At 35.2% G+C, this 25915-nt stretch overlaps 1 protein-coding gene across 8 annotated transcripts in view; it reads left to right on the top strand.

Moving 5' to 3' along the window:
- The window catches only part of BBX (BBX high mobility group box domain containing), a 251937-nt gene that overhangs the window by 98252 nt on the left and 127770 nt on the right, over window positions 1–25915 (top strand). For all 8 annotated transcript variants that reach the window (XM_056793423.1, XM_016433425.2, XM_016433424.2 and 5 more), the window contains 2 exons: window positions 12141–12336; window positions 20663–20730. In XM_056793423.1, coding sequence (XP_056649401.1) covers window positions 12141–12336; window positions 20663–20730 — 264 coding nt within the window. The remainder of the gene's footprint in view (window positions 1–12140; window positions 12337–20662; window positions 20731–25915) is intronic.

Genomic DNA, 25915 nt, shown 5'->3' on the forward strand with positions numbered 1-25915 from the left:
TGTCTATAAATTGTTTCTGATTTGTCATTTGCTAGCACATGTCTGTCATAGGCCATCCTCCTCAATACTTAATCCTTAAGTAGGGGTGTAGACATTCCTGTTTTGTTAGACTAAGCAGGGAGGAGTAAATCTAATGTTCACAGAAGAAAAAAGGGTAGGGAAAGAAAATGAATCATGTAAACATGGAAAAATATTTTAATTAAATAAAAAAAATATATGTTCTCTACTTTTAAAGAACCTTAGAGTATATCTGAGGAAATAACACAAATATATAAGTATATGGTGGTGGTGGTGGTGGTGGTGGTGGTGGTGGTGGTGGTGGTGGTGGTGGTGGTGGTGGTGCTGCTGCTGCTGCTGCTGCTGCTGCTGGTGGCATCTAGTATTTATATAACACTTTAAGGTTTGCAAAGTATTTTATAAATATTATCTCATTTTATCTTCACAAAGGAAGTAGATACTATTATTACCTTCATTTTAAAGATAAGGAAGTGAGACACAGATTGACTTCCCTAGAATCAAAAAACTAGAATCTATCTGAACTGAGGTTTAAATTTGGGACTTCCTGACTCCAGATACAGTAATTGTATCCACTGTAACACCTGGCTGACTATTACTACAAAGCTATATTCAAAGATACAATATATGTATAAAGTAAATATACAAAAATACAATACATTAATTTACATAGTGAACACAAGATAACTGGATGGTGAGGACTTTTTAATAGCTAGAGTGATTAGGCAATATCTTGTTTAAAGGGTGGTTCTTAAGCTGAATTTTTGAAGTAAACAGGGGATTCTATGAGGTGGAGGTAGCAAGGGGGTGCATTCCAGGTTTTGGATTGTGTATATGGGGTCAGTCTGTGCAAAGTCACAGAAATAGGAGATAACAATGGTGTGTGTGAGAAAAAGCAATTAACCTATTCTTTCTAAACCTGATAAAGCTTAATCTTCCAACTCTATCTTCATCAGTTTTATTAAGAAAAATATGGAACCTAATAGGACCAAGGAAAAAGACCCTTAGTTCTATGACAGCATTGGCAAACCTTTTGAGTTTGATTGCCCAGAGGGCAAATTCAAGCTGTCTCTGAGCCATCCCATTATCCTAGAGAACTGGGGAGAAAGTGCTTGTGGTAGGCTGCTGGACAAAGGGGTGAGGTATGCAAAAAATATCTTTGGGCAATGGGAAGAGGGGGAATAGAGTCTCTCCCCTAGTGCCAGCTTTGCATGTATGCCATGTCTTCATCAACACTGCTCTAGAACAATGTCAATCTATTCTGTTCTATTGTTCAGTTAGCTCAATCCTAGCTTGTACCATCATTCATCTCTTTATCTTATTAGCAAAGATTTTGTGAGACTTTCTCAAGCACAAGAACAGAAATCGTACAAAAATCTAGACCTTCTTTTTCTGCTGCACTCTCCTATCTACCAGCTTGGCAGCTCTATAAAAAAAGGTAATGAAGTTAGCCTATGAAGACTTTTTCTTAATGAATCCATGATGGATCTTCCTGGTCTTAGGTTCTCTTTCTAAATTCTAATAAATGGCCCTTTTACTTCTAAATCCTAGGATTTATTCAGTTATCAGTGTCCAGCTCACTAGCATGCCTTACTGTTTTTTCTTTCTCTAGTCCTGTAGTATCTCTCTTTTTATTCAAGATTGTTCTAGAATTACTAGTAGAAGTTCAGCAATCTCCCTTGCATGTCCTTTTGTTACTTTAGGATTTCAGGATTTGGTGTTATTATGATAATATAGATGTTTTCTTCTTACATTCTCACTTTGGTTTCATTGCATTTCGATGTACTGTAATTTACAAATATTAAAATATATGGATACAACCTTTCTCACATCAGGAAATAAACTTCTATATAACTGAATCATTCAAATAACTGACATACCTCTTTGAGCAGCAGTTCTCTTTATTTTAAACTTTTTTATTGAAAAATATTACATGCCTCATGGCAGATTTGATATTGGATATGATTTAATATTTCCTTAATGATTTGGGGTCATATTTATGAACATTGATTATTGTGCTCTGCATTGACTTATTTAGGGCTGAGAAGGTATGTAATGCTGTTTGAAACTATACTCTCTGCTCTGAATATGCTGTGATTTTTGAATTCTATTTGCTTGTTATAGTTCTTGTCTCCCTTCCCAACTGAGGGCTGACACTCATTACTGTCATTGTATTCTTGATTTTTCCAATCTGCTACCTTTTGCTTTCAGAGAAAGATTGGTCTACAGATAAATAGCCTATTACTGTGCATATATACATATTTTTAAATAAACTCTTGCTTACACATATTACTGACAAAGAAGCTAGTTGTGTTGAAAAGAAGATTGAATTGGCATTTAGAAGATGTGGGTTCTAGCTTTGGACCTGACCCTACCCAACCGTCTTTCTGTTAGATATCATTTTAGAGCCTCTTCTTTAGAGTTTCTTCTTTTGTTAAATAAGAGCCTCATTTTGGATAGCTGAATATGGGTTCTATCATTCTTGAAATTCTTTGACAAAATGTTAGCTACTGAAGTATGTGGATAATCTGATGTGCCTCACTACAAATCAACTGATTTTTTCCTAATCTTAACCCCCTTTTTTGGCCTAATGGCTCATTTAACTGCCATCTTCATCAAACACTATTAACATATCAAAAATGCATTAAAAAACAAATGAGAACAATTGTCTTTAGTAACAGCCCATTTAGAACAAAATAATGAATAACCAAATGAATGGCTGTGTAATTATTAAGCTCCTTACTATATGCAAATCACTGTGCTCAGCTCTGGGCATACAAATAAAGAAGTATAACAGATCCTTCCCCTTAAGGAACTTAAAACCCTAAAAAGACAACATATATCAAAATTTTCCAGATGAAAATCCATTGGAAAGACCTAGTGATCCCTAGAGAACAGCAGCAAGGTATATAGTAGTGACTCTTCTTTAGCATTATTTATGATGCACCACTTGATGATGCCATGGATTTTGGTGGTGAAGAAGCTTTGCTATGGCTTCTGAGGAGCCAGATCTGTACATAGTACCTGCAGTAGCAATTTCCAGGTCACACTAACACAATGCGATGGGACCAGGGAGCTCTAACTATTGGTAGCAAGTGTGGCAGGATTGGTAGATCCCTCTATTATCTCTTCAAAGACTGCCCTTCTTAAATGGTGGTTTCTGGGTTTAGTATGGAAACAGAATTCTCCACATTGGGACATATGACTTTTCCCGTAGCTTTTGGGTCAAGAGTGCTGGTCTGTTTGCGTAGTACTTGGGATGACGGCGGTGGTTTGACCTGAACAGGCTAACTTCTGTTTCTTGTTCAGCTTGCCATTTAACAAATTAGATAAATAGTTCTCATGTCTTCATAGACCCTAATGAGGTTAGTAGGTTTTAATCAGTTAAAGGAATGGGGCATTAACTTGAAAATTTGTTGTTAAATTGTTTTTAAAAATGTCTGATTCTTTGTGACCTTTGGGGGGATTTTCTTGGCTAAGATACTAGAATGATTTACCATTTGCTTCTCCTGCTTATTTTATAAATGAAGAAACTGAGGCAAAGCGCATTAAGTGACTTGCCCAGGATCACAGAGCTAGTAAGTGTATGAGGCTGGGTTTGAACTCAGGTCTTCTTGATGCCAGGACTGGCACTCTATCCACTGTACCATCTAGCTGCCCAACTTGAAAATAGTAGTATCAAAAGGGTTCAAACCTATTTGCTAATTATTGATGAATAACAACATCCACATATATAAGTCAAATAAGACTGTAACAGAATTACCTATGGTCACTAATAGTAGGAATTAAAATTTTCAGTCATCATTCTTACTTGTTTTTATATAACTTATTTAGACTTTTCCTTTATATTTTCATTTTAGCAATAATAGGGGGAACCAAATTGGGATAGTGATTTACTAAGAAAGGAAGTTTCCTCTACCAAAATGGGTTAACATTTTCTCTGTAACTGGAATATTAGAAAATTGTGTAAGCGCATAAAGGTTAAGGGCACTTTCCCAGAATCACACAGCTAATATGTGTCAGAAGCAGGTCTTGAACCTAGGTTGTCCTGGTATCAAAGCCAGCTTTCTATCCATAAAAATCTCTCCTAATTATGGATATATTATAAATCATTTTCTAGTCTGATTATGCCTCACACATCCTAAATTACAGCCAAACTGGCTTTCTCAGTATCATTTTAACCATCCACTCTCTCATTATTTGTCTGTCTATCTGTCTGTCTGTCTTTCTGTCTCCCTTCAATATATAATCTTCTTAAAGGTAAGAACTTGTGTTGTTTTATTAATTTTTATGTGGTTGTTGTTATGGTCTTTTCTAGGAACCTAATATGATCCCTGGCTCATAGTAGGTATTTTAATAGATGCTTGTTGATTAAAGGAATGATGACTCATTTATTAGGATTATTTTCACAAGAACTTTTCTTGGCAATAAATAAGTAGAATGACTTATTTATTGCCAAATTAATGCTGGTAATACTGATGTTCCTTAAGATATGTAATACATTTAAATTTTGGAGAGCAACGTGGAATGATGCTCAGAATTAAAAAATTGTGTCTACCTTTTGACCCATTAATACCACTATTAGGTTTATTCCCTAAATCAAGGATCAAGGAAAACAAAAAGAACCTTTATGTTTTACACTATTTATAATATCTCTCTTTGTGGTAGCAAAGAATTGGAAATTGAAGGACTGCCCATGAATTGAGTCATGGCTAAATAAGTTGTGGCATATGATTGTGATGGAATACTACTGTACCATAAGAAATGATAACAGGGACAGCTAGGTGTCTCAGTAGATTGAGAGGTCCTAAGTTCAAATGTGGCTTCAGATACTTCTTAGCTGTATGATTGTGGGCAATGCAGTTAACTCAAATTCCCTAGCTCTTACTACTCTTCGGTCTTAGAATTGGTACATCCAGAAGGTAAGGGTTTATTTAAATAGTATGTAATCTAGCTTTTCATCAAATTCAGACTGACCATCTAACTGGTCCAGATTAATGAGATTGTACTGCATTTTCCAAAAATAATAACTTATTTAACTTTAAGGTATAAAAATCTCTTTATACAAGTTTGAGTCTCAAAATAGTTTTGAGTTAGGACCTTGCCACTTTTATTAGTACAGCATTATGAAGAAAGAATGAGGGTTTTTTCCCCCATGTCCAGCACTCTACTTATCAGATCGAACTGCTTCTTGAAAAGAAGAGTGGGGACAGCTGGGTAGCTCAGTGGATTGAGAGCCAGGCCTAGAGATGGGAGGCCCTAGGTTCAAATCTGGCCTCAGACACTTTCCAGCTGTGTGACCCTGGGCAAGTCACTTAACCCCCATTGCCTAGCCCTTGCCACTCTTCTGCCTTGGAACCAATAAACAATATATATTACTGTTATTGTATACAATAATCTTCTGGTTCTACTCACTTTGCTTTGCACCAATTCATTTTAGTATTTCCAAGTTTTTTTTTCTAAAATCTCCTTGCTAATCTTTTCTTATAGCATTATAGTATGCCTTTATAAACAGCCATTCCCCAATTGATGGATGTTCCCTCAATGTCCAGTACTTTGCTACCACAAAAAGAACTGCAACAAATATTTTTCTACAAGTGGTGCTTTTTTCCTTTTTTCCTTTTTTTCCCTTCTCTTGGGATACAGATCTAGTAGTGGTATTCCTGGGTCAAATGCTGTGTAGTGTTTTAGAGCTCTTTGGGTATAGTTCCATATTGCTCTTCAAATGTTGGATTAGATCACAACTCTACCGATAATGTATGTGTCCCAATTATCCTGCATCCCCTCCAACATTTATCATTTACCTTTTCTGTCATATTGTCCATTCTGATAAGTGTGAGGTGGTACCTCAGATGTGCTTTAAATTGCATTTCTCTAATAAAATTTTAGAGCATTTTTATATGACTTTTGAAAACTTTGATTTCTTCTTTTGAAACAGTTGCTGGTACTTATATAGAAACCACAATTGCCAGGATCCCTTGTTACATAGTTTAATTCTATATAATAAATGAATCATCCTACTTAGCTGAAAATAGCCAAACTCTTGAACTAATTTGTTTAAATTTGATAAGTCTTGGGCCACAAAAGTAATCAGAATATTACACTTCTGAAAGCAGGAAATAGTATAGTCTCTCTTTAGAGTACTTTTTAATATTTTTGTTAGAATAATTAGGAAATAGATTTCATGAGATATATATTTCATATATTGAAACACATCAGTTACTCCTTTGAACATTGATAATACAGTTGATAGAGAGAAGGCATTATGTCAGTTGAGGAACAAAAACTATTATTTTCATGTAGAAAGAGCTACAAAATTATATATTATATATATATATATATATATATACACATACATACACACACACAGAGATGTAAATTCATGAAAAAAGATCTAAAATAATAGGTGATTAATTTTCATGGCCAGTAGAGATATTACCTCTCCAATCTCATTGTTAATTATAGGAAAAGTTATGAATTTATAAACTGTCTTGATTCAAGATCTTATTGCTTAAAGATGATTATTGATAATTTTTGAAAGTAAGTGAATGCCTCCAAGTAGTCGCCAATAATTCATATTCTGCTTAGAAAGTTACACCTTAAGGGGTGGTTGTGTTCCAAACTATTAGTTTTTTCAGTGGGTTTAATCTATTTGTTTGATTCTTCTAATTCTTTGGTAATGAACTTTGTCAAAGAAGTTGGCTGGAAATCTAAAAGGAGGCTATAACATATGAAGAAAAAGGATATTGGGACTCCTTTGAGTTTTTTCTCCCGATTCAGAATACCCTTGTGATTTTTTTTTCTTACCTGTAAAAGATCTACATGGCATTTAAAACTCAGCTTTTTTATTTTGTGAGTCTTTTTCTGTCTTCCTTAGGCCAGTGATCTCTATCTTCTCTATCTTCTCTGAATTTCTATAGAACAATACTGTCTGTACCATCACAGAATGGTTATCTTTGACTCTCTGTCAGTCAACAGTCAACAAACATTTATGACTCATTTACTATGTCCTGGCACTGAACTAAGCCCTGAAGAAATGATGAAAAGCAAACACAATTGAGTGGCTGACAGTCTAATGTTTTATATATGTATAATTTATCTCCCCAGCTCAATTATGAGGTTATATAAGTTAGGGTTGTGCTATGTGTAATGCCTTCCACAAAGTTGTTGTTTCATAAATTTTTCATTGATAGCTGCCAAATATTTCAGAATAATCACCAATTACAAATCTTCAGGAATTGACAATGTTAATGCTGTTGACCTTGATATTTTATAGTCATGGAATAAGTTTGATTTTCATTGCCTTCAATTCTGTTATCAATTTTTTGGATTATTCACATGAATGACCCAAGGGTTCCTTTCTTCCTCTGTCATTGCTTCTTGTACTGAAACTAGATAATAAGGCTAAGCTAAACAAGAGCAAAGTCCACTTATGTGATAAACTGTATTTATGTGGAGGTAAATGATTTGGTCATTATTGTTTTCTATTGAATGAGACACTACTCATTCAACAAATACATAAATTCTTATAGGGAATTTATAAAGGATTGTTAAGATAGTATTGAACACTGGAAAGCATGCTGAATTTTAAGCCTAAGGATCCAAGTTCAAATCTGATCTCTTCTATTTACTACTATAAGGGGAAAAGGGGGTTAATTATATAAAAAGGTTGGACTGTATTATATTTAAAATAGGGTAGTCAGGAATTTAATTTATTCCAAAGAGATTTATTTACAATTTATTTACAAAATATAGAAAGAGTGAAATAAGAAAATCAGAGAGAAGATAGGGTAAGATATGTAACCTGAGCACTAAGTAATTTACTCCAGGCCCCTGGCTCAACCTGGGCAGGGAGAGTTAGTCCTTAGCTGGCCTTGCCAAAGCCAAAGACCTGGGGAAGTCTCTCAAGAGGTAGGTCTCTCCTGAGGTTAGTTTTTTTTTTCAGAAAATCCAGGAAAGTAGTCAGTCTTTTCACTTACCATGTGTCAGTCCAAAGGAAGAGATTTAAGAGCAGTCTCACTAGGAACAGGGTCTCAGGTCCAGTTAGCAAATTCTTCTCCATTCTCCACTCCAAAGAATGAAAAACTGCCTCTCATAGCAAGCTCAACTCCAAGTATAACTCGAAGTAAAATCTGCACTCAGGAAGTTGTAACTCCCTTTTAAAGACACTTTCTTTTGCATCACTTCCTGTGTCTTTCCCTAATTTTATATCTCCCAATCACAGTTGATTTAGGACTATCCAGGGGCAGTCAGTTTAATTCTGATTCGTCACCCACTATTGCACATGTGGGTCACAGACTTCCCCAACTCAAGTGTGAATGGGGTGTTTACACTTTTTGTGGTTAAATCTAAAAATGGGCAGGGGAGTTAATTAAATTTTCACAATCAGGGGAGAGTTAATTAATTTCATTTTCACAATCAGGGGAGAGTTAATTAATTTCATTTTCATAATCAGGGGAGAGTTAAATTTAATCTTTACACTACCTAAATGTCTTGAGCAAGTCACTTAACCTTTCTTTACTCTGTCTCTAAAATAGGAGAGTGGATGAATTGTACTAGATAGTTTCTGAGATCCCTTCCAGCCCTAAATCTGTCATCCAGAGGAAATAGTAATTTCTCTCTGTGATTAGTTAAATGAAGAGGGTGGTATTTGAACTTAAAAACCAGGTGACCAAATCTTTTGAAAAATAATTTCAAATTCTGCCCAGAAAGTAACTAAAACTTCCATATCCTTTGACTTAGAAAGCTTACTACTAGGTGGTACATTGGCTAGTGTGTTGCTAAAACTAAGAAAAATTTTAATCTAATCTCTGGCATTTAACTGAGTGACTCTGGGCAAGTTGTATTTAACCTCTGTTTACCTCAGTTCTCTTATCTATTAAATGGCAATAATAATACCATCCACCTTCCAGAGTTGTTGTAAAGATCAAACCAGATAATATTTGTAAAGTGCTTTGCAAATCTTAAAGCATTGGTTAAATGCTAGTTTATATTTTTATATACCACCAAGGAGACCAAAGATAGAACGAAGTTTCTCAGTCATCACAATATCTATAGCAGTACTTTTTTGAGGTAAGCAAAGAACTAGAAACAAAGTAAGATCATTGGTTTAGAACCAGAAGGGACTTCTATCTCAAACCCTATAATTTACAAGTAAAGAAACTGAGGCCCAGAGATAAGTGACTGGGTCAAGGGCATGTAAGTAGTAAGTATTAAAAGAGGCATTTAAACATCAGTCTTCTGATCCTAATTACTTTAATTTTTTGTATGCTACTATGCTGCCCATATAGCAGGGCACCATATTGGTGAATGTCTAAATATATTGTGGTACATGAATCTAAGGAGATATTACTGTGCCATAAGGAATTATTATTTGTGGAATAGAGAAACATCGAAGGTTTATAGGAACTTGAACAAAGTGAAATAGACAGAAACAGGAAGTATTGCACACACTGATATTACAACAGCATAAATGGAAAGAAGTAAAAATACTACAAAGTTGAACATAATGTTTGGTCTTGAAGAAAAGAGAGACTATTATTCCCTATTTCCTTTCTTTCTTTTCAGAGGTGGGATATTGTAAATGTGTCATATGGCATGTACTACTTTTTTTTTTAATCATTACCTTCCATCTTAGAATTAGTACTGTGTATTGGTTCCAAGGCAGAAGAGCAGTACGAGGTAGGCAGTAGGGGTTAAGTAACTTGCCCAGGGTCACACAGCTAGGAAGCATCTGAGGCCATACTTGAATCCCAGCATCTCCCATCTTTAGGCTTGGCTCTCAATCCACTGAGCCACCTAGCTGCTCCCTATTGCATATATTTTTAAACATAATTGATACATTGATGAATTTTGTTGAAGTTTCTTTGTTATAAGAGATGGCTCTTTGGGGAGTGGAGGGAAAGAGGTATTCTGAAATAAAAAATATTAAACATTTTAATGTACAAAGAAGGTTGCCACATTCTAAGCAAAAGGAAATCTTAAAGGCAAAGAGGTAGAGAAATGTGAGAATCATATTAAAGAAAGAGATAATCTCATTTGACTTAATAGCACACATAAATAGGAAAGGTAGAAAATTAGTTGAAAAGTTGGAACCAGAAATAAGTGGGCCTGGAATATTAATAATGCACTTTATTTGTGAGGCAGTGAGCAATTTTCATTGATAGTTTTTGAGCAGGGAAGTAGGTTGATTAGAACTGTGCATTATAAAAATTAATATGTTCCTGGTCCATAGGATAGATAGAAGTTAAGGAGATCAGACTAATGGAAAAGTCCATACAAAGACTGGAAATGAAGGCAACTATAATGGAAGAATGAGAAAATGGATGGGTATAAGAAACATTTGAGATAAGAATCCATAGAACTTAATGACTGGGTGTGAAGGGGTAAGAGACTTACTAAGAATATTTCTTTTATATTCTGATTCTGGAAGACAGAGAGAATTGACTGTTCTTATTTTCAGTAGTACTGTAGTTAATATTTATTTTATTAGGTAATCTTGGAATCGTTTCTAACTTACCTGTCTGCATTATCAGGATGGGGAGTGGAGTGGGTCTTAGCAAGTGGAGTGACCTCTTCCTATGAAAGAGGTTTATCTTCAGCAGAGTTTGAATCTGCAAAAGGGAGCTTGCAAGCTTGTCTTCTACCTGTATTCTTTGTATTCTATAAAAAGAAGGATCCTAGATGCTGGTAACATCAGTATAGCACCTTTCACCAGGGTGAAGCTCATTTAAACTACCAAATAAAAAAAGAATTTTATTCATCATGATATGTAATAATTGGCTCAAAAGTCTTTTGCCACTATAAAGAGTAAATGTTTTTTGTAATCAGTTATCAAGAAATGTTTGGTGTGCAATGTATTTATACCAAAAAAAAAAAAAAGAAAAAACTAATATATTTAACTTTGTATTTTATAGTTGTTATGTTATTTGTGATTCAGAAAGACTAAATTAAAAGAATTTTCTTTAAAAACATATCATTGTGTAATTATGGAATGCTTACTCTTTAACATCACATTAAACAACTTATGTTATGGTTTAATTATGTACATTTATAAGTTAAAATAGAAAAGTTTGTTTTTTAAAAGGAAATATATATTTCTTCACCCTCCAGCCAACTCTAGAACACAACAAAAAAACTTAGTCATTATTAACTCATCAAATTACTATATATAAGTAAAAAACAACTTTGATTTGTAGTAACTATTTTTATCAGAGATTTAAGAAGTATATATGATTTGATTAATCAGTCAGCAGCTCCACTATATATGAACATAGGAATAAAACAAAATAGAATAAATCACATTAGGAAACAGAAAAAATGTTTTGACAAATACTACACATGCCAGATTTCAATATCGTGACCAACTATGTAGGATGAGAGAAGGAAAAAGGAGAAATAAAATTTGATGATCGAGCATTTGCTAGTAGATGAAAGATACCCGAGAAGAGGAGGTTGAAAGTTTCAGAAATTCATAGTAAATAGATAAAAAGCTCTAGCATATGTGCCTTACCCTTTTGTCCCTTTTTTACCCATTGTCTGTATTTGGCTCTTTCCTTCCCTGGCTTAACTAAGTGATCCAGAGGCATCTTAGATTGCATTTTTATCATCAGAATCTCTCAGCACAGATAACAAAGCTTCTACTGTATTTGACAAATGAAATTAAATAAGAGACAAGATTGAGCCACTGACCCAGAGGTTCTCCACCCTTGAGCTAGATAGAAAGCTTAAAGACTATTTTCATATATAAGCATACAGGATTGTTGCTTTCCCTGTAAAGCCTCTACAGCTTCGTAAATGATTTTAAAAATTAGGGGTTAAAAAAAAAAAGCAAAATTTCTTGAATTCTTTCCCTTACAATGGAAACTTCCTTTAGAGAATTTATGATAAATAGTTAGATATCTTGGGGGGCACTAGAGGAGAAAACACCATAGGACGTATCACAATCTTCATAGCTTTATTCTTTCCCTCTATTTATTAGGAGAGTGGATACAGAAGATATATTATAAAGCTTCATCTTTTTATTAACTGGTTCAAAGTTTAAGTGTAACATAATGGAATGATAGAACTTATCTGAATGGAACATGTCAAGGTTTAATTTTTTTTCACCTTTTCTTTTATTTTAGTACAAAGATGCATTTATGAAAGCCAATCCTGGCTACAAATGGTGTCCTGCAACAAACAAACCTGTGAAATCCCCAACACCCACTGTTAATACACGAAAAAAGCTGTGGGCCTTTCCATCTGACTCTGGAAAAGATTTACCTAGCCCCAAGAAAGCAAAGACTGAAGAAATGCCTCAGCTTAACTTTGGGATAGCAGGTGAGTTGGATTTCTTATTACCACTTCTTCTTTAATGACAGTTAGTCGACAATATTCCCAACCATGAGAACTTGTGATGAATGGACTAATAAGTAGCTAAAAGCAACAATATGAGATAGTCTTATATTGTTCAGCATCAGTAATAAAAATGAAGTTTAAGTTGGGTGGGATCATTACAAGTAACAATGAGATCAAGTACTGCAGATGTAGAAAACTCAAGTCATCCTGTGGGCTATCTAAAGGAAAAAAATTAAGCCCTTTCCAATAAACAACCAGATACAGGAAGGATAGAATTAAATAGCATGAAATATCTGATTTCCCAAGACCTAGAGAACAAGAATGTATCTGTCTATATTACTGGTTTGAAATAAAAGTGAGAGAGAGAGACAGAGAGAGACAGAGAGAGACAGAGAGAGAGAGAGAGAGACAGAGAGACAGAGAGAGAGAGAGAGAGAGAGAGAGAGAGAGAGAGAGAGAGAGAGAGAGAGAGAGAGAGACAGAGAGAGAGACAGAGAGACAGAGAGAGAGACAGAGAGAGAGAGAGAGAGAGAGAGATCTTCTGGAAAAGAGCTTTAAAATTCAAAGTGAAACTATTAGAAATAGGAGCCTTTCCATCTGAGTCATGGAATAAGAAAGCTTTTATTAGCTTATAGGGAAAAGCATTTACCCTGAAACTGGTCCAGTACAAACTCTGGTTGTCCTAGTTGCTCCCATATTACAATCTTAGATGGAAAATAGTATGTGAAATAAACCAGAATGGCAAATGAAATATGATGGATAATAGTGAGAGAGAAGATTGTGGCATATTATATATTTCTTTCTAATTGCTACACAGAATTTTCCTTCAGAATTGAAATTTTCATTTTTTTCAGAATATTCATTGTTTCAAACTTTTTCTCTTTCAGTCTCCCACACCCCTCCTTTTCTCTTTATGCTCCTCATTGAGGATCCTGCCTCATATATGCTTCACCAAAAAAATTATCCCTTTGGCCAGAGCTTCCTCTTTTCTCCCCTCCTCCTCATCTCAAATCACTGTGGTATCATCTACTACCTCCTCCTTCCCTTTAGTCTGTGACTATGAGATGACTTTTCATATTGTTAATGCCAGTACCTCCAAGTGGATTCTTGATCCCATTTTTCCCTTCATCCATCTTTTTCTAACAGATTATCTCTAACATCATCCCCATTCTCTAATGTTCAATCTCTTCCTGACTGCTGGCTCTTTCCTCACTTCCTCCAAATAAACTGAGTTTTCCCCTAGCTTTTAAACATCCTTACTAGATTTTACCATACCCATCAATTATCTTTATCTCCTCCCTAATTCAGATAAACTGATTGGAAAAGCCATAATCAGCAGCTGCTTCCATTTCTGCTCTCTTTTCACTCTTTTCTGAACACAATCTGGCTGCTGACCTCATTAAACCAAACTAAACTAAAGCTCAACTAAACCAAAAGTGCTCTCTCTCCAATGTGACCAATGATCTTTTTTTTTCTCCTTATAACAAATATGCCATGTTCTAAAATCCAAGCCACAATTCTTTACCTTCACTCTTTTACTACTTTTTACTTCTCTATGTAAGGAAGGCGTCATCATCAGTCGTTGTCATCATTTAGCAACAGCAACTAGGTTGCACAGTGAACAGAATACTCAGCCTAGAGTTAAGAAGACCTGAGTTCAAATGTCACCTTATACCCTTGTGAGCTCTGTGACTCTAGGAAAGTTATTTAACATGTTTGCCTCAGTTTTCTCATCTATAAAAATGTTGATGATAATACACCTATATCTCAAAGTTATTGTGAGGATTGTTCCAAATTATAATTATAAAGTTCTTCTTTTTTTTTTTAACCCTTACCTTCCATCTTGGAGTCAATACTGTGTATTGGCTCCAAGGCAGAAGAGTGGTAAGGGTTAGGCAATGGGGGTCAAGTGACTTGCCCAGGGTCACACAGCGGGGAAGTGTCTGAGGCCAGATTTGAACCGAGGATAAAGTTCTTAGTAGGACAATGCCTGGTACATAATAAGTACTATATAAATATTAACTTTTATTATTAGTAGTAGTAGTGGTAGTAGTTCTATGGATTTTCATTGGTCAGTGATCTTTTGATTTATAAATGTAATAACTTAAAAAAAATACCTTATCTTCTGTCTTTGAGCAAATGCTACATATTAGTTTCCAGGCAGATGAACAGGAAGGCTAGGCAATAGGGGGAAAGAGAGTTAAGTGACTTGTCCAGGGTCACATAGCTAGGCAGTATCTGAGGTCATATTTGAACCCAGGACCTCCCATCTCTAGACCTGGCTCTCAATCCTAATGAGCTACATAGCTGCTCCAGTCTAATTTATTTTTGATCCTCATTCTCCATGATCCCTTTGTTGCATTTGTCACCTCTGACCATCTTTTCCTCCTGGATGTTGTCTGCTTCCTAGATTTTCACATCCTCTTCCTCTTGATTCTCTCCTACTTGTTTGTTCCTTTTATGTCACATTCCATCTCCTGTTATTATTCCTCCTAATGGTCTCTCCCTTCCTCTGATCCTTAGAATCATTAACTTTCTTTAAGGCTTAATTCTACTTTCTCCAACCCCCACATGATGGTGCCATCTCCTCTAAGGATACCTTTCAGCTACTATTTATTACTTTGTATGTTTTAAGTTATATATTTTGGATACCCAGTTAAAATGTAAACTTCTTGAGGGTAGACACTTTTTGCTTTTCTTGGTGTCCCTAAATGCTTACCTGGAATATAGTGAGTTAAAAAAAAAAACCAAAAAACTTGTTAATTGATTCATTCCTTAAACAAGCATTTATTAAGATTTGTGTATGAGACACTAAATATACCCAGTATAAGGGAAACCTAGGAAGAAGTTAGACCTCCCCAGTAAACAAACCACTATAATAATGAATCATTCTTTATACTTCATGTTCCTAACAAATTCTATTAAATGAATTATGATTACATTTTGGAAGAAGTAAAGGAAATAGTCATGACTTGATGTGCATTTCATATAATTAGGAGCCCCCAAAATCATACTTTTTGTAAATAACTTAGAGATGATTCTCCTTATTTTATTAGGTCATTTCCCAACAGGAAGAGCAAGCTGGTAGGATAAGTTGATGGGATTTCAGCTCAAATCAGCATGCTAAATAGCCATGGTCCTCAACTGATACTCTACTGGACCATATGTGTTTTCTGAAAAATAGGCCATTTTTTGAATGCTATCACAAAATCTGAGGCATATAGATCATTGCCTGACCTAATTATTCCTTTTATTGGTTTCTTGAATCCATGTCATCGGTCCACAATGTGTTCTATTATCTGCTTATTCATTTAGCAACAATTCTAGCTCTTGTCGTTGTTCAGTCATTTGGTTGTATTCGACTTTTCAGGATCCTGTGAACCATAGCATTCTAATGTGATCCAGGGTTATCTAGGCAGTGATGCTGGAGTGGTTTACCATTTCTTTCTCCAGTGGATTAAGGCAAACAGAGGTTAAGTGGTTTGCCCAAGGTCACACAACCAGTACGTGTCTGAGGCAGAATGAAACTCAGGTCTTTCTGACTCCAGACCCAGCTCTCTATCCACTGAGCTGCCTAAATGCCAACCCTAGCTCCATTGTTGTTGTCTTTTCAGTTAGGTCTAACTCCTAATGATTCCATTTGGGTTTTTCTTGGCAGAGATACTAAAGTGGTTTGCTATTTCTTTCTCCTGGTCATTTTATAGATGAGGAAACTGAGGCAAATAAAGTTAAATCACACAGCTAGTGTCTGAGGGCAGATTTGAACTGAGGTCTTCCTGACTCCAGGCCCAGCAGTCTATCCATTGTGCCACCCAGCTTCCTATTCTAGCTCTAATTCTATGTGTATTTATATGTGTGTATCAGTTTAGTTATTAAGTACGTATTCATTGCTGCTCTTCAGGAAGATGGCAATAATGCTGGCTTCTTGCAAAATGCTTTGTGTGTATCATTATCTCACTTGGTCTTAATTCTGTAAAGTAAATGTTATGAATATTATTAGTCTCATTTTAAAAATGAGGAAACTGAAGTTCATAGCAAGGAAATGAGATCCTAGAACTAGAAGTGTCAGATGCAGGATTCAAACTTGGGTCTCCCCTGACCACAGAGCTACCAACCATTCTAACCATTATGGTATACAGCTACAATTTAAGAAAATAGAAAGCGTAAAGTAACTTGTTTCTTCAATTTGTATACACTTTTCCTCTGTCGTTTCCTCCATCTGTTTAATATGGCATTGGTTTCATGCAATATTAATGGCAAAAAGGATTTCCAGTAACTTATTTCAGTGGTGAAGTAGAACTAGCAGGAGTTCAAAGAACTCTCTTTTTTTCCTGGTATTTTTTTCCTTCTTAAAATGACATCATTCTTTTGTTGTAGAGCCATAATCTAAGTCTGGTATCCAATGTGTGACTTTAGCACAGAAAACCTTCAGATCATTTCCTTCTCAATAAAATAAAAATGAAAAAATGGGATAATTTGTCTTTTAAGAAAGATTACCTACAGAGATGCCTAGGACATTACAGGACACGAGGAAGGCAAAGCTAAAAGCTTTTCTTAAGCAGGGTGTATATTGTGTATGTCTCATGCCCAACAGAACTCAGCATATGGCGTTCTGCTATTATGAGTAATCCAGAAGAAGTAAAATGGACCATCTCCAAATTAAGGAAAATCACACATATTATAGAATAAGCTTTCTCAGCAAAGTGGAGTAGGATATTCATATGACTGTATTTCCTGGTTCTTCCAAATAATTTTCTAAGACTATAAATTATTTTAATTAACAATTATAATTTATTGACCAATATTTTAGCATAATCTCAACAGCCTTGTGAAGTACCTTGTTAAGAAGTAAAGAAGATATGAAGTTCAATAAATTAACATATAAGCATTTTCCAGCAGTATTTTATAATCTGAACTAACAAATCTTTGTCTTTTTTAGAAAGTAAACATTCAATCTCCTTAATCTTGTAATAATTAAAATAGTTGGAAGGCCTAAACTGTGGCAGTTAAAAGAGTTGGGGTCATAAATTGTGATAGATATAAGAGTGGGTGAGTAAATTGTGACCGCAGGAAATATGTTTTCACTACAGTGTTTTGTTTAAAATCAAATATAAGGTGGTTGCCAGGGAAATATTCCCAATTATGAATATACCCAAGTCAACTGGGTTTTATAGAGACTTTAATTAATAATATAATGAGGAATTAAAGAAAGAGTAAGAAAGGAATAAGTATGAAGGGCCTTAAGCCAACATGGCCTAGACCTGAGTCTTAAGAGAGAGAGAATCAGTCAGTCTTTTATCACTCACCACAAGGTCTGTCTAAGCAAGGATTCTAGTGACACCAGGCCAGCTCCATCTCAGCTGACTTCACCAGAGAGAGTTCCAGCCAGAGTCCTCCTCAAACAGCCTTCCAGCCAGAGACTGTTTCAAAGGGCCTCTCTCCAGAGCCTCCAGAGGGACAGAGTCCCCTCAGAGGAGCTCCAGCGAGACCTCCTTAGAGATTGTCCTCCAAGAGCTTCCCTTCTCCAGAGCCTTTCTCAAGAGATTCTTCCCAAGCGATCCTCATAAGAGCTTTCTCCAAAAGGATTGTCTTTCAAGCAATTCTGCTTTTTCTTATATAGGGGGTTTTCTCCTATGTCACCTCCCCTAAGTCCTTACATCTACCAATCACAGTAGACCTTTTCCAAAGGACAACCCATTCTAAAAACACTGCTGGGTTGACTAATCCCCTCAGTAAGTCTGAACCAGAGAAAACACTGCTGAGTCGACTAATCCCCTCAAGAGAAAACCTCTAAGTAAGTTTTCACCTCTTTGCTCCTGGCAAGTTTACAAGTTGCCCGACTTTTATAGGTACCTAGCATCCCATTGTATCAATTCTAAAAACAGGCATGGCTCAAAGAACTCCCTGCTTCATTATAAGTATGGGTCTAAGTACTTTCATTGTTTAGCAAGGAGTTTTCTCCCCTAAAGCAGTCTTAAGTATGGGTGGAGTAGAGGTCCTCCCATTTCTGGCGAGTTCTCACAGTCAAAATGGGGAATGTTCCTAGTAGGGAATTGTTCCAATTGAGAATTCCCCAATGGGGAAATTTTTAACATTCACAAGTCTGAGAAATTTTAAGACTTACAATCTCTGGGGGAACAGCTACACAAGTAGCAGTCTTAGTTGCCTAAAAGCACCAAATTAAACTTCCACTTTCTACTCAATTCATTTTTTTTTACACTCCTTGATATTTTCATTTAGAAACAGGAGATTTTAGTATTTGCTGAAACCGCTACTGTAGCACTTAAAAGTCTTGATTTAACATTTCATTAAGGGGAGGGATTTCTTTGTTAAAGAAAAAAAAAAAACCGAACAGCTTTGTTTTATCAAGTCAATCAAATGCCCCATGTCTGTGGGTACACATCTGTGACTGCCTTCCATTGTCGGCTTATTTCTTAACCACCTAATCATTCTGCGGTCTGCCTTGCCCTTTAAACAATCTCTTATGATTCACCCCCACCCTTTCTTCCCAGTAGTACTGGCTCAGAATTGTTTTTCCCTTCACCTTTAAACTACCTACAAAATAGTTGCTACAAATTGATTCATAACTTCTGTGGCAAATGATAGCCAAGAAATTGTTTTGGGTCACAGTTTTGTTAAAAGAATGCATACAATGTGACTAATCTCTCACATACCCACTCAGTTTTGTCTAGAAATTCCTTATAAGGAAGTTTAATTACTTTGAGATATTTGTAGAATTACATGTTATCTCAGATTACTTCATATGTGTGTGTGTTTGTGTATATATAGTTCATTTATTTTCATGAGAGTTTTGTTGGTTCTACATTTTAGGTAAGTCTTTTCTGTTGTCTTTGATTTGCTTTATGGTTCCAGTTGCATGTGCATCTTCTCCCCAGATGAAATGTCTTGTAAAAGTGTAGTGAAGAAGTTTGAGGTCTATAGAGTTATTTTTTCCCATGGAGTGTTTGTTCTATTCAGATGTAACCCACAGAGCATGAGTTTCCATCACACTTGGTATCTTGGTAATATTTGACTTTCTGTTTCTAAGCAAATCACTTATTCCTGTTTACCTCAGTTTCCTCATCTATGAAATGAGCTGGTGAAGGAATTGGCAAACCACTCCAGTCTCTTTGCCAAAAAAAACCCCAAATGTCATGAAGAATCAGTCGGGACTGAAATGATATAATTATTTTTCATGTTTCTATTTTTGTATGCATTTATTTTCCACAAATTATTTTTAAAATAAAAATAGATTTAAAAATAGAAACCTAGAATACAAGTTTAATTTTAAACCCCTAAAATGTAATTTAGCAAGGACTCAAAACCCTAATAAGTTTAAATGTACTTGAGCTTTCTTTTTAAAGAGGATTTGAGCGAAGTCCACTAGATTGATGGGGCCTCTTTTGAAAAGTCCTCTCTGTTCTTTCAGTCTACACGGTTCTTTGTTAACCTTCCCTAATTTCACTTGGTTGGCAGAATTAACAGTTCTGTGTCTCTCAGGCTACTTGGAAGATGGACAGGGACAGGTATGCTTTTGTTCCCAAGAATTTCTTTAGTGAAGCGTTCCCTCATCTGAACTTGAGAGAAGAAAAGGAAAAGGAAGAGCCTTCCACCCCACCCCACCCCCGTATTTAGCTGCCTTTAATGTCATCCATTCATTCAACAAATATGTAATGAGTGCTTAGCATTTACTCGGCACTGAATGCATATCAAGATGAAAGACAGAAATATAGACCCTTACTTCAGAGAACCCACAGTCTGATAGGAGATCTTTAGTATTACTCAGATAAATATAATACAGACTGTGATAAAGTTCTATGTGAGTTCAGGGGAAGGAGAATATCATGAACAGTTTTGATACTGAGGAAAGTGGCATATTTATTTGATGGATATCCATGTTTTAGAGATCTCATCATTTTCCCACAAATAGCTTTGAGAGTCTTTCTCCTAGGGGCAGCTAGCTAGGTGGCTCCATGGGTAGAGAGGCAGGCAACACTCCCCCACTGTATGCTCCTAGACAAGTCACATTATCCCAATTTCCTAGCCCTTGAAACGAACACTTAATACCGATTCTGAGACAGAAAATGAGGTGTTTTTTTTTTTTAATCTTGGTCAAATGTGATATGTGGCTTTACTGGACTTTTCTTTACAGCGTGTTCATCATGATTTAAATGTTTTAGAGTAGGATAATGTTTTTGGCCACATAGTATTCTGCACATATAAATCTATTGAGTTTTTGTAAAAAGTTTGTTTCTAAAATATTTTATTTTTCTTAATGGATTTAACATGTTAATTGTTTTTTTAATAGATCCTACACAAATGGGAGGCCTAAGCATGCTGCTTTTGGCTGGGGAACATGCTCTGACTGCACAAGAGGTAAGAAATGTTCATCTCCCTCTTCTACCATGTCTTGGAAAGGTTAAAACTAACTCTCTTTGAGAAAATTGATGCATGCATGCTGGGTATACCTCATAGGCTCTGTGGGGCCCTGTATTTCCACCCTCTCTTGAGCTAATGAACAGACTTTATGTATAATTATTCTTATTAAAGTGTTGGCATCAACAGTTTTTCAATAAGAAAAAAAAGTAGGTGACAAATCATTGCAATAGGCTACACGTACAATTGAATTAGGCAGCTGCAGGTTTTTGGACTCCTTATGGCAAGGTATTAAAAATAACGTACAGGTAATTGGCACTTACTGTTGTTGCCTTCTGTGTCTTGAACTGCAGGTGCACTGAGTCCTAGGATTCATTTAACTCTACTGAAAAGACTGTCCCTTTGCATTACTCTAGTTCCAAGTTCTTAGAATGCAGAAGATGGGGGATGGAGACAAAATTAAGAGAAGGGACTTCTCTGTTAGTTTCTTAACTCAATTTTATTCTAAAACCCTGATGAAAATTTTAGGAACTTAAAGGTTAGAAATTTATTGATTGTTCCTTGAAAAAAAATGGTCTGGAAATTTTTATCATTCCTTTATTGTTTGCATTCTTTTTGAGGATATAATAAGATACTGGACTACCCCCTTCTAAGCAATCATTTTTTTTGTTTGTTTTCTTTTTGGGAAATAGGTACTTATACTTGGATATGGGAGACTTTTCTGTCTTCTAGATAATTGCTTAACAAAGACTGAAATTCTTAACCAAGAAGTTAGTGGCAAATTATTCAGAGCTATTTTAATTTGTGTTATCACATTCACCAGGTTGTATAGGCTTTAGGCAAGATAAGTCCAAGTTTAGCTTATTTGGAGGTCTATTGGCAGCTAGGTGATATAGTAGATAGTATACTTAATGTGGAGTCTGGAAGACTTGAGCTCAGATTTATCCTCAGAAATTTTCTAGTTATATAACCCTGGGCAAGTCACTTCACAGTTTGTCTCAGTTTCCTCCTCTGCAAAATGAGCTAGAGAAAGAAATGGCAAACCACCCCAATATCTTTGCCAATAAAACCCCAACTGGGGTCTCAAAAAATCAGACACAACTGAACTGAAATATTTTTTTTGTGTTTCAATTTGTGTGTGTATTTATTATAAAAAGTACAACTATAAGCCCATTTATGATGTCATTGTAAAGGACCAAGACCCAGATCTACTTTATAGCCTAATTATGTTATTTATGATTATATTAATTATGGCATATTTTTCTATAAATGTTTAAATTGGGGATTGAGAGAAGTGCCAAATCTTGACTCAGTATATAGGCAATCCTTGCTTTCACTTATCTGCCCTTTTGATATTATCTAATAAACATGTACCTACTTTCCTTCAATTTTATGTCTTAGTTAATGAGCTTTGCTTTGGGGTAAATGCATTTCTTGGGGATGACAAACATGCTGACGAGAGCCAGGATATTAGTCTACTGATGTATGGTCACCATCTATTTGTGAAATGGGTCACTTGCAGACAAGTCATGAGCTAAGCGTGTTGGAGAGAAGTGTTCAGGCTGCTTTAACAAGTTTCTGAGTTTTCTAGGAATGAATCACTCTAGATAGCAGACACCACTGTAATTAGTTTAAATTTAGACTAACCCCGGAGTTTTACAGATGAAGAAGCTGAGGTCCAGAAAGCCCAGGGTCACCGAGATTGTAAATCATCAGAGCCTATATTTAAAATTTAACACTCATTTCAGATTCAGTAATTATCCACTATTCCATGTTGCTGTGTTACAGTGGAGTCTTATTTTTCAGATGTTTTCTGCATTAAATCCAACTTTTAAAACAGCAGCTAACTTTTATATAACCCTTTAAGGTTTAAAAAGCATTTTACCTACAGTAGCACATAGTAGGTGCTTAATAAATATTTACTGATGGTTTCTCTTGAATCTCGCAACTTTATGGCTCCAAGAGCCATATTTGCTATTGATGGTCACGTAGCTAACAAGTACCAGAGATGGACTTCACATCCAGATCTCTCCTGTCTCCTAATTCTAGGGCTTTCTTTCTATATTATCTGTTGTCAAAACCAATCAACAAAGAAAGGAATTTGTTTTGTTTTGAGTTCTAACTCTTGAGCTGTTATCAGCGACCAGTTTCTTTATTTCTGTTTTGTTCAAAGACGAACAGTAATAATATCAGCAACTTCTGAAATCTCACAATCAAAGCTGATGACCAGTCTAATCCTTTCTGTCAAGGGAGAAAAGTTTGAGAATTCTCCTATGCTAAAGAAACCAAACAAGCTTTATGTCTTGAAGGAATGGATAGTATAAGAAGAAAAAATTATTAAGAGGGGATAATTGGACATACCGAAGGATTTTTCAACAATATGAGTTGTTGAAATTAGTTTTGTATGATTTCACACATAATTTATTTATTTTATATATGTATATGTATATGTATATAGATGCTAGCATGTCTCTTCCTTCTCTTTTGTATCATGTAAAGTTAGAGTTGTCAGTTATCTTAGGAATGATGGATAGAGTAACAGACCTAGAGTCAGGAAGACTCAACTTCATGAATTCAAATCTAGCCTCTGAACATGGGCAAGCCACTTGACCCAATTTACCTCAGTTTCCTCATCTATAAAATGAGCTGGAGAAGGAAATGGCAAACCACTCCAGTATCTTTGCCAAGAAATCCTCAAATGGACTTAGAAAACCGCATATTGATATTGTCTATGTTCTATTTATTTCAAAGTATTTTGTTAAATATTTCACATTTATATTTTAACCTGTTTCAAGTACACTTCAGGGTGTTGTGGGCTCAGATTTAACATCTCTGAGATTATATTAAAATAGTATTGTTGGGAAGCCCCACATGAAAAATGTTAAACCAAGGTGTTGCCAGCTCTATTAATTTTTGAAGAATCCACCTTACTTTACAATAATTTCATTTCACTGTCTTGAGAAGACATTTAAGATCCTGTGAACTGCCCTCTGCAAGATTTTATAGAAAATACATAGAAAGTGGCCTTGACCCTTTAGGGAATGGTAAAATAAGAATAGTTGTTGATAAAGACAACATACAGAATGAGTACATGTCTACATCCTCTGTGAATGACTATATAATAAAGCGGAATGATAAAGTAGGGGAGAAGCAGCCTATTATACTTGACTACCTTTGTACCTCTGACCCTATTTCTTCATTTCTACTAGGAAAAAAATATCTGTGAGTATTTACCTTTTGGATTGTTACAGGTCCCAGATATGATGATGCATGTTGAGTGCTTTGTAAAGTTTAAAATGCTTTATAAATCTTTGTGCTTATCATTGTTTAGGATCAAAAATTTAGAGTTTAAAGGGCCAATAATGGGCAATCTACTTCAATCTCCAAATTTAACAGAGGTGGAAGCATAGACTTAGAGGGATTTAGATGAACTTGCCAGAATTCTATAAAGGTATTAAGTGTCAGAGATAGGATTTATTCATGTATGTATTTATTTTTTTAAACCTTTACCTTCCCTCTTAGAATCAGTACTGTATATTGGTTCTAAGCAGAATCATGATAAGGGCTAGGCAAGGGGAGTTAAGTGACTTGCCCAGGGGTCAAAGAGCTAGGAAATGTCTAAGGTCACATTTGAACTCAAGACCGGCTCCCAATCTATTGAGCCACCCAGAGATAGGATTTAAAAACTCCAAAGCCATTGGCCTTTCCAGAGTACTACATATATTCTGGCAAAAGTACCAGGAGCAGTTTCTATCAACACTGCTGAGAACCAGTTGAATATGAGATTTAAAAGAAATATTTCTTTTTTAACCTTCTTAAAAATTTTTTTGAATTACAAATTTCCTTCCTCCTGTGGTCTCTCCCATGCCCATTGAGAAGGCAAGCAATATATAAATTATATGTGAAATTATATAAAACTAATTTGTGTATTAGCCATGCTGTGAAGGAAAGGTAGATAAAAGGAAAAATTATACTTCAGTTTGTACTAAAAATTCATCAGTTCTACCTCTGGAGGTAAAATATGCAATTTTTAAAATTATGTACAAATATATACATACATATTGTACATATAAAATATGTAAAATACTTATTTTAAAATATAGATTAAAAATGTGTTTTTTTAATTAAATTAAAATTTTTAGTAGAATTTATCCCTAGGTATAAAAACTCCTTTTCCTCCCACAACACAGAAGGCATCACCTGAGGAAAAGATAAGCAAATATAAATTTTGTCTTTCATGTTTCTGTTTATCAATTCTTTCTCTGGAGGTGAACATTCACAAGTTATTCTTCAAATATTAATTTTGTAGCTAACCTTTTAATAATTTCTTATGGTGCAGTAGTATTCCATCACAATCATTTGCTACAATTGTTCAGCCATTTCTTAGTTGATGGATATCCCCTCAATTTCCAGTTCTTTGCTACTATAGAGAGCTGCTATCAATATTTTGAAACATATAGGTTCTTTTCCTTTTTTTCATCATCTGCTTGGGCAACAGACCTAGCAATATTATTGTGGGGACTAAGAGTATATATATACACTGGGCATAATTCCAAATTGCTCTCCAAAATGTTTGAATCAGTTTATAGTTCTAGCAACCACTGTAGTGTCCCTATTTTTCCACATCTCCTCCAACATTTGTTATTTTGCCCCTTTATCATTTTAGTTCCTCTAATAGGTGTGAGATATTTCAGATTTGTATTCCTCTAATCAGTAGTTTTAAAGCAGATATCTACATATAGCTTTGATTTCTTTATCCAAAGACTGTTCATTTCTTTTGCCTACTTATCAATTGGGAATGACTCTTTTGCTTATAAATTTCACAAAGTTATCTACCTGATTCTGTTATTCCAAATATCTCTATTGTTATTGATCAGGAAATAGCTAAATCAGATAGTCTAAAGAATGGTCTGATTAGGGTGGAATAGTTTTAAATTCACAATATGAGACCTTTCTCTTATAAATTGTCCATAAAATCTCCTTCCAATCTTGAAACACTACTTTTATTTGGACCAAAACTTTTAAATTTTATATCCTCAAAATTATCTATTTTTACATCTTACTGTGCTCTCTATCTCTTATTGTCAATTCCTCTCTTGTCCACAAATCTGATAGGTAATATGTTCCCTGTTCTTCTAAATTGCCTTTTATTTCTAGGTCATGTATTTATTTTGATTTTAGCAAA

Source organism: Monodelphis domestica, chromosome 4 (genome assembly GCF_027887165.1).
Source record: "Monodelphis domestica isolate mMonDom1 chromosome 4, mMonDom1.pri, whole genome shotgun sequence".
NCBI classification, from domain to species: Eukaryota; Metazoa; Chordata; class Mammalia; order Didelphimorphia; family Didelphidae; genus Monodelphis; species Monodelphis domestica.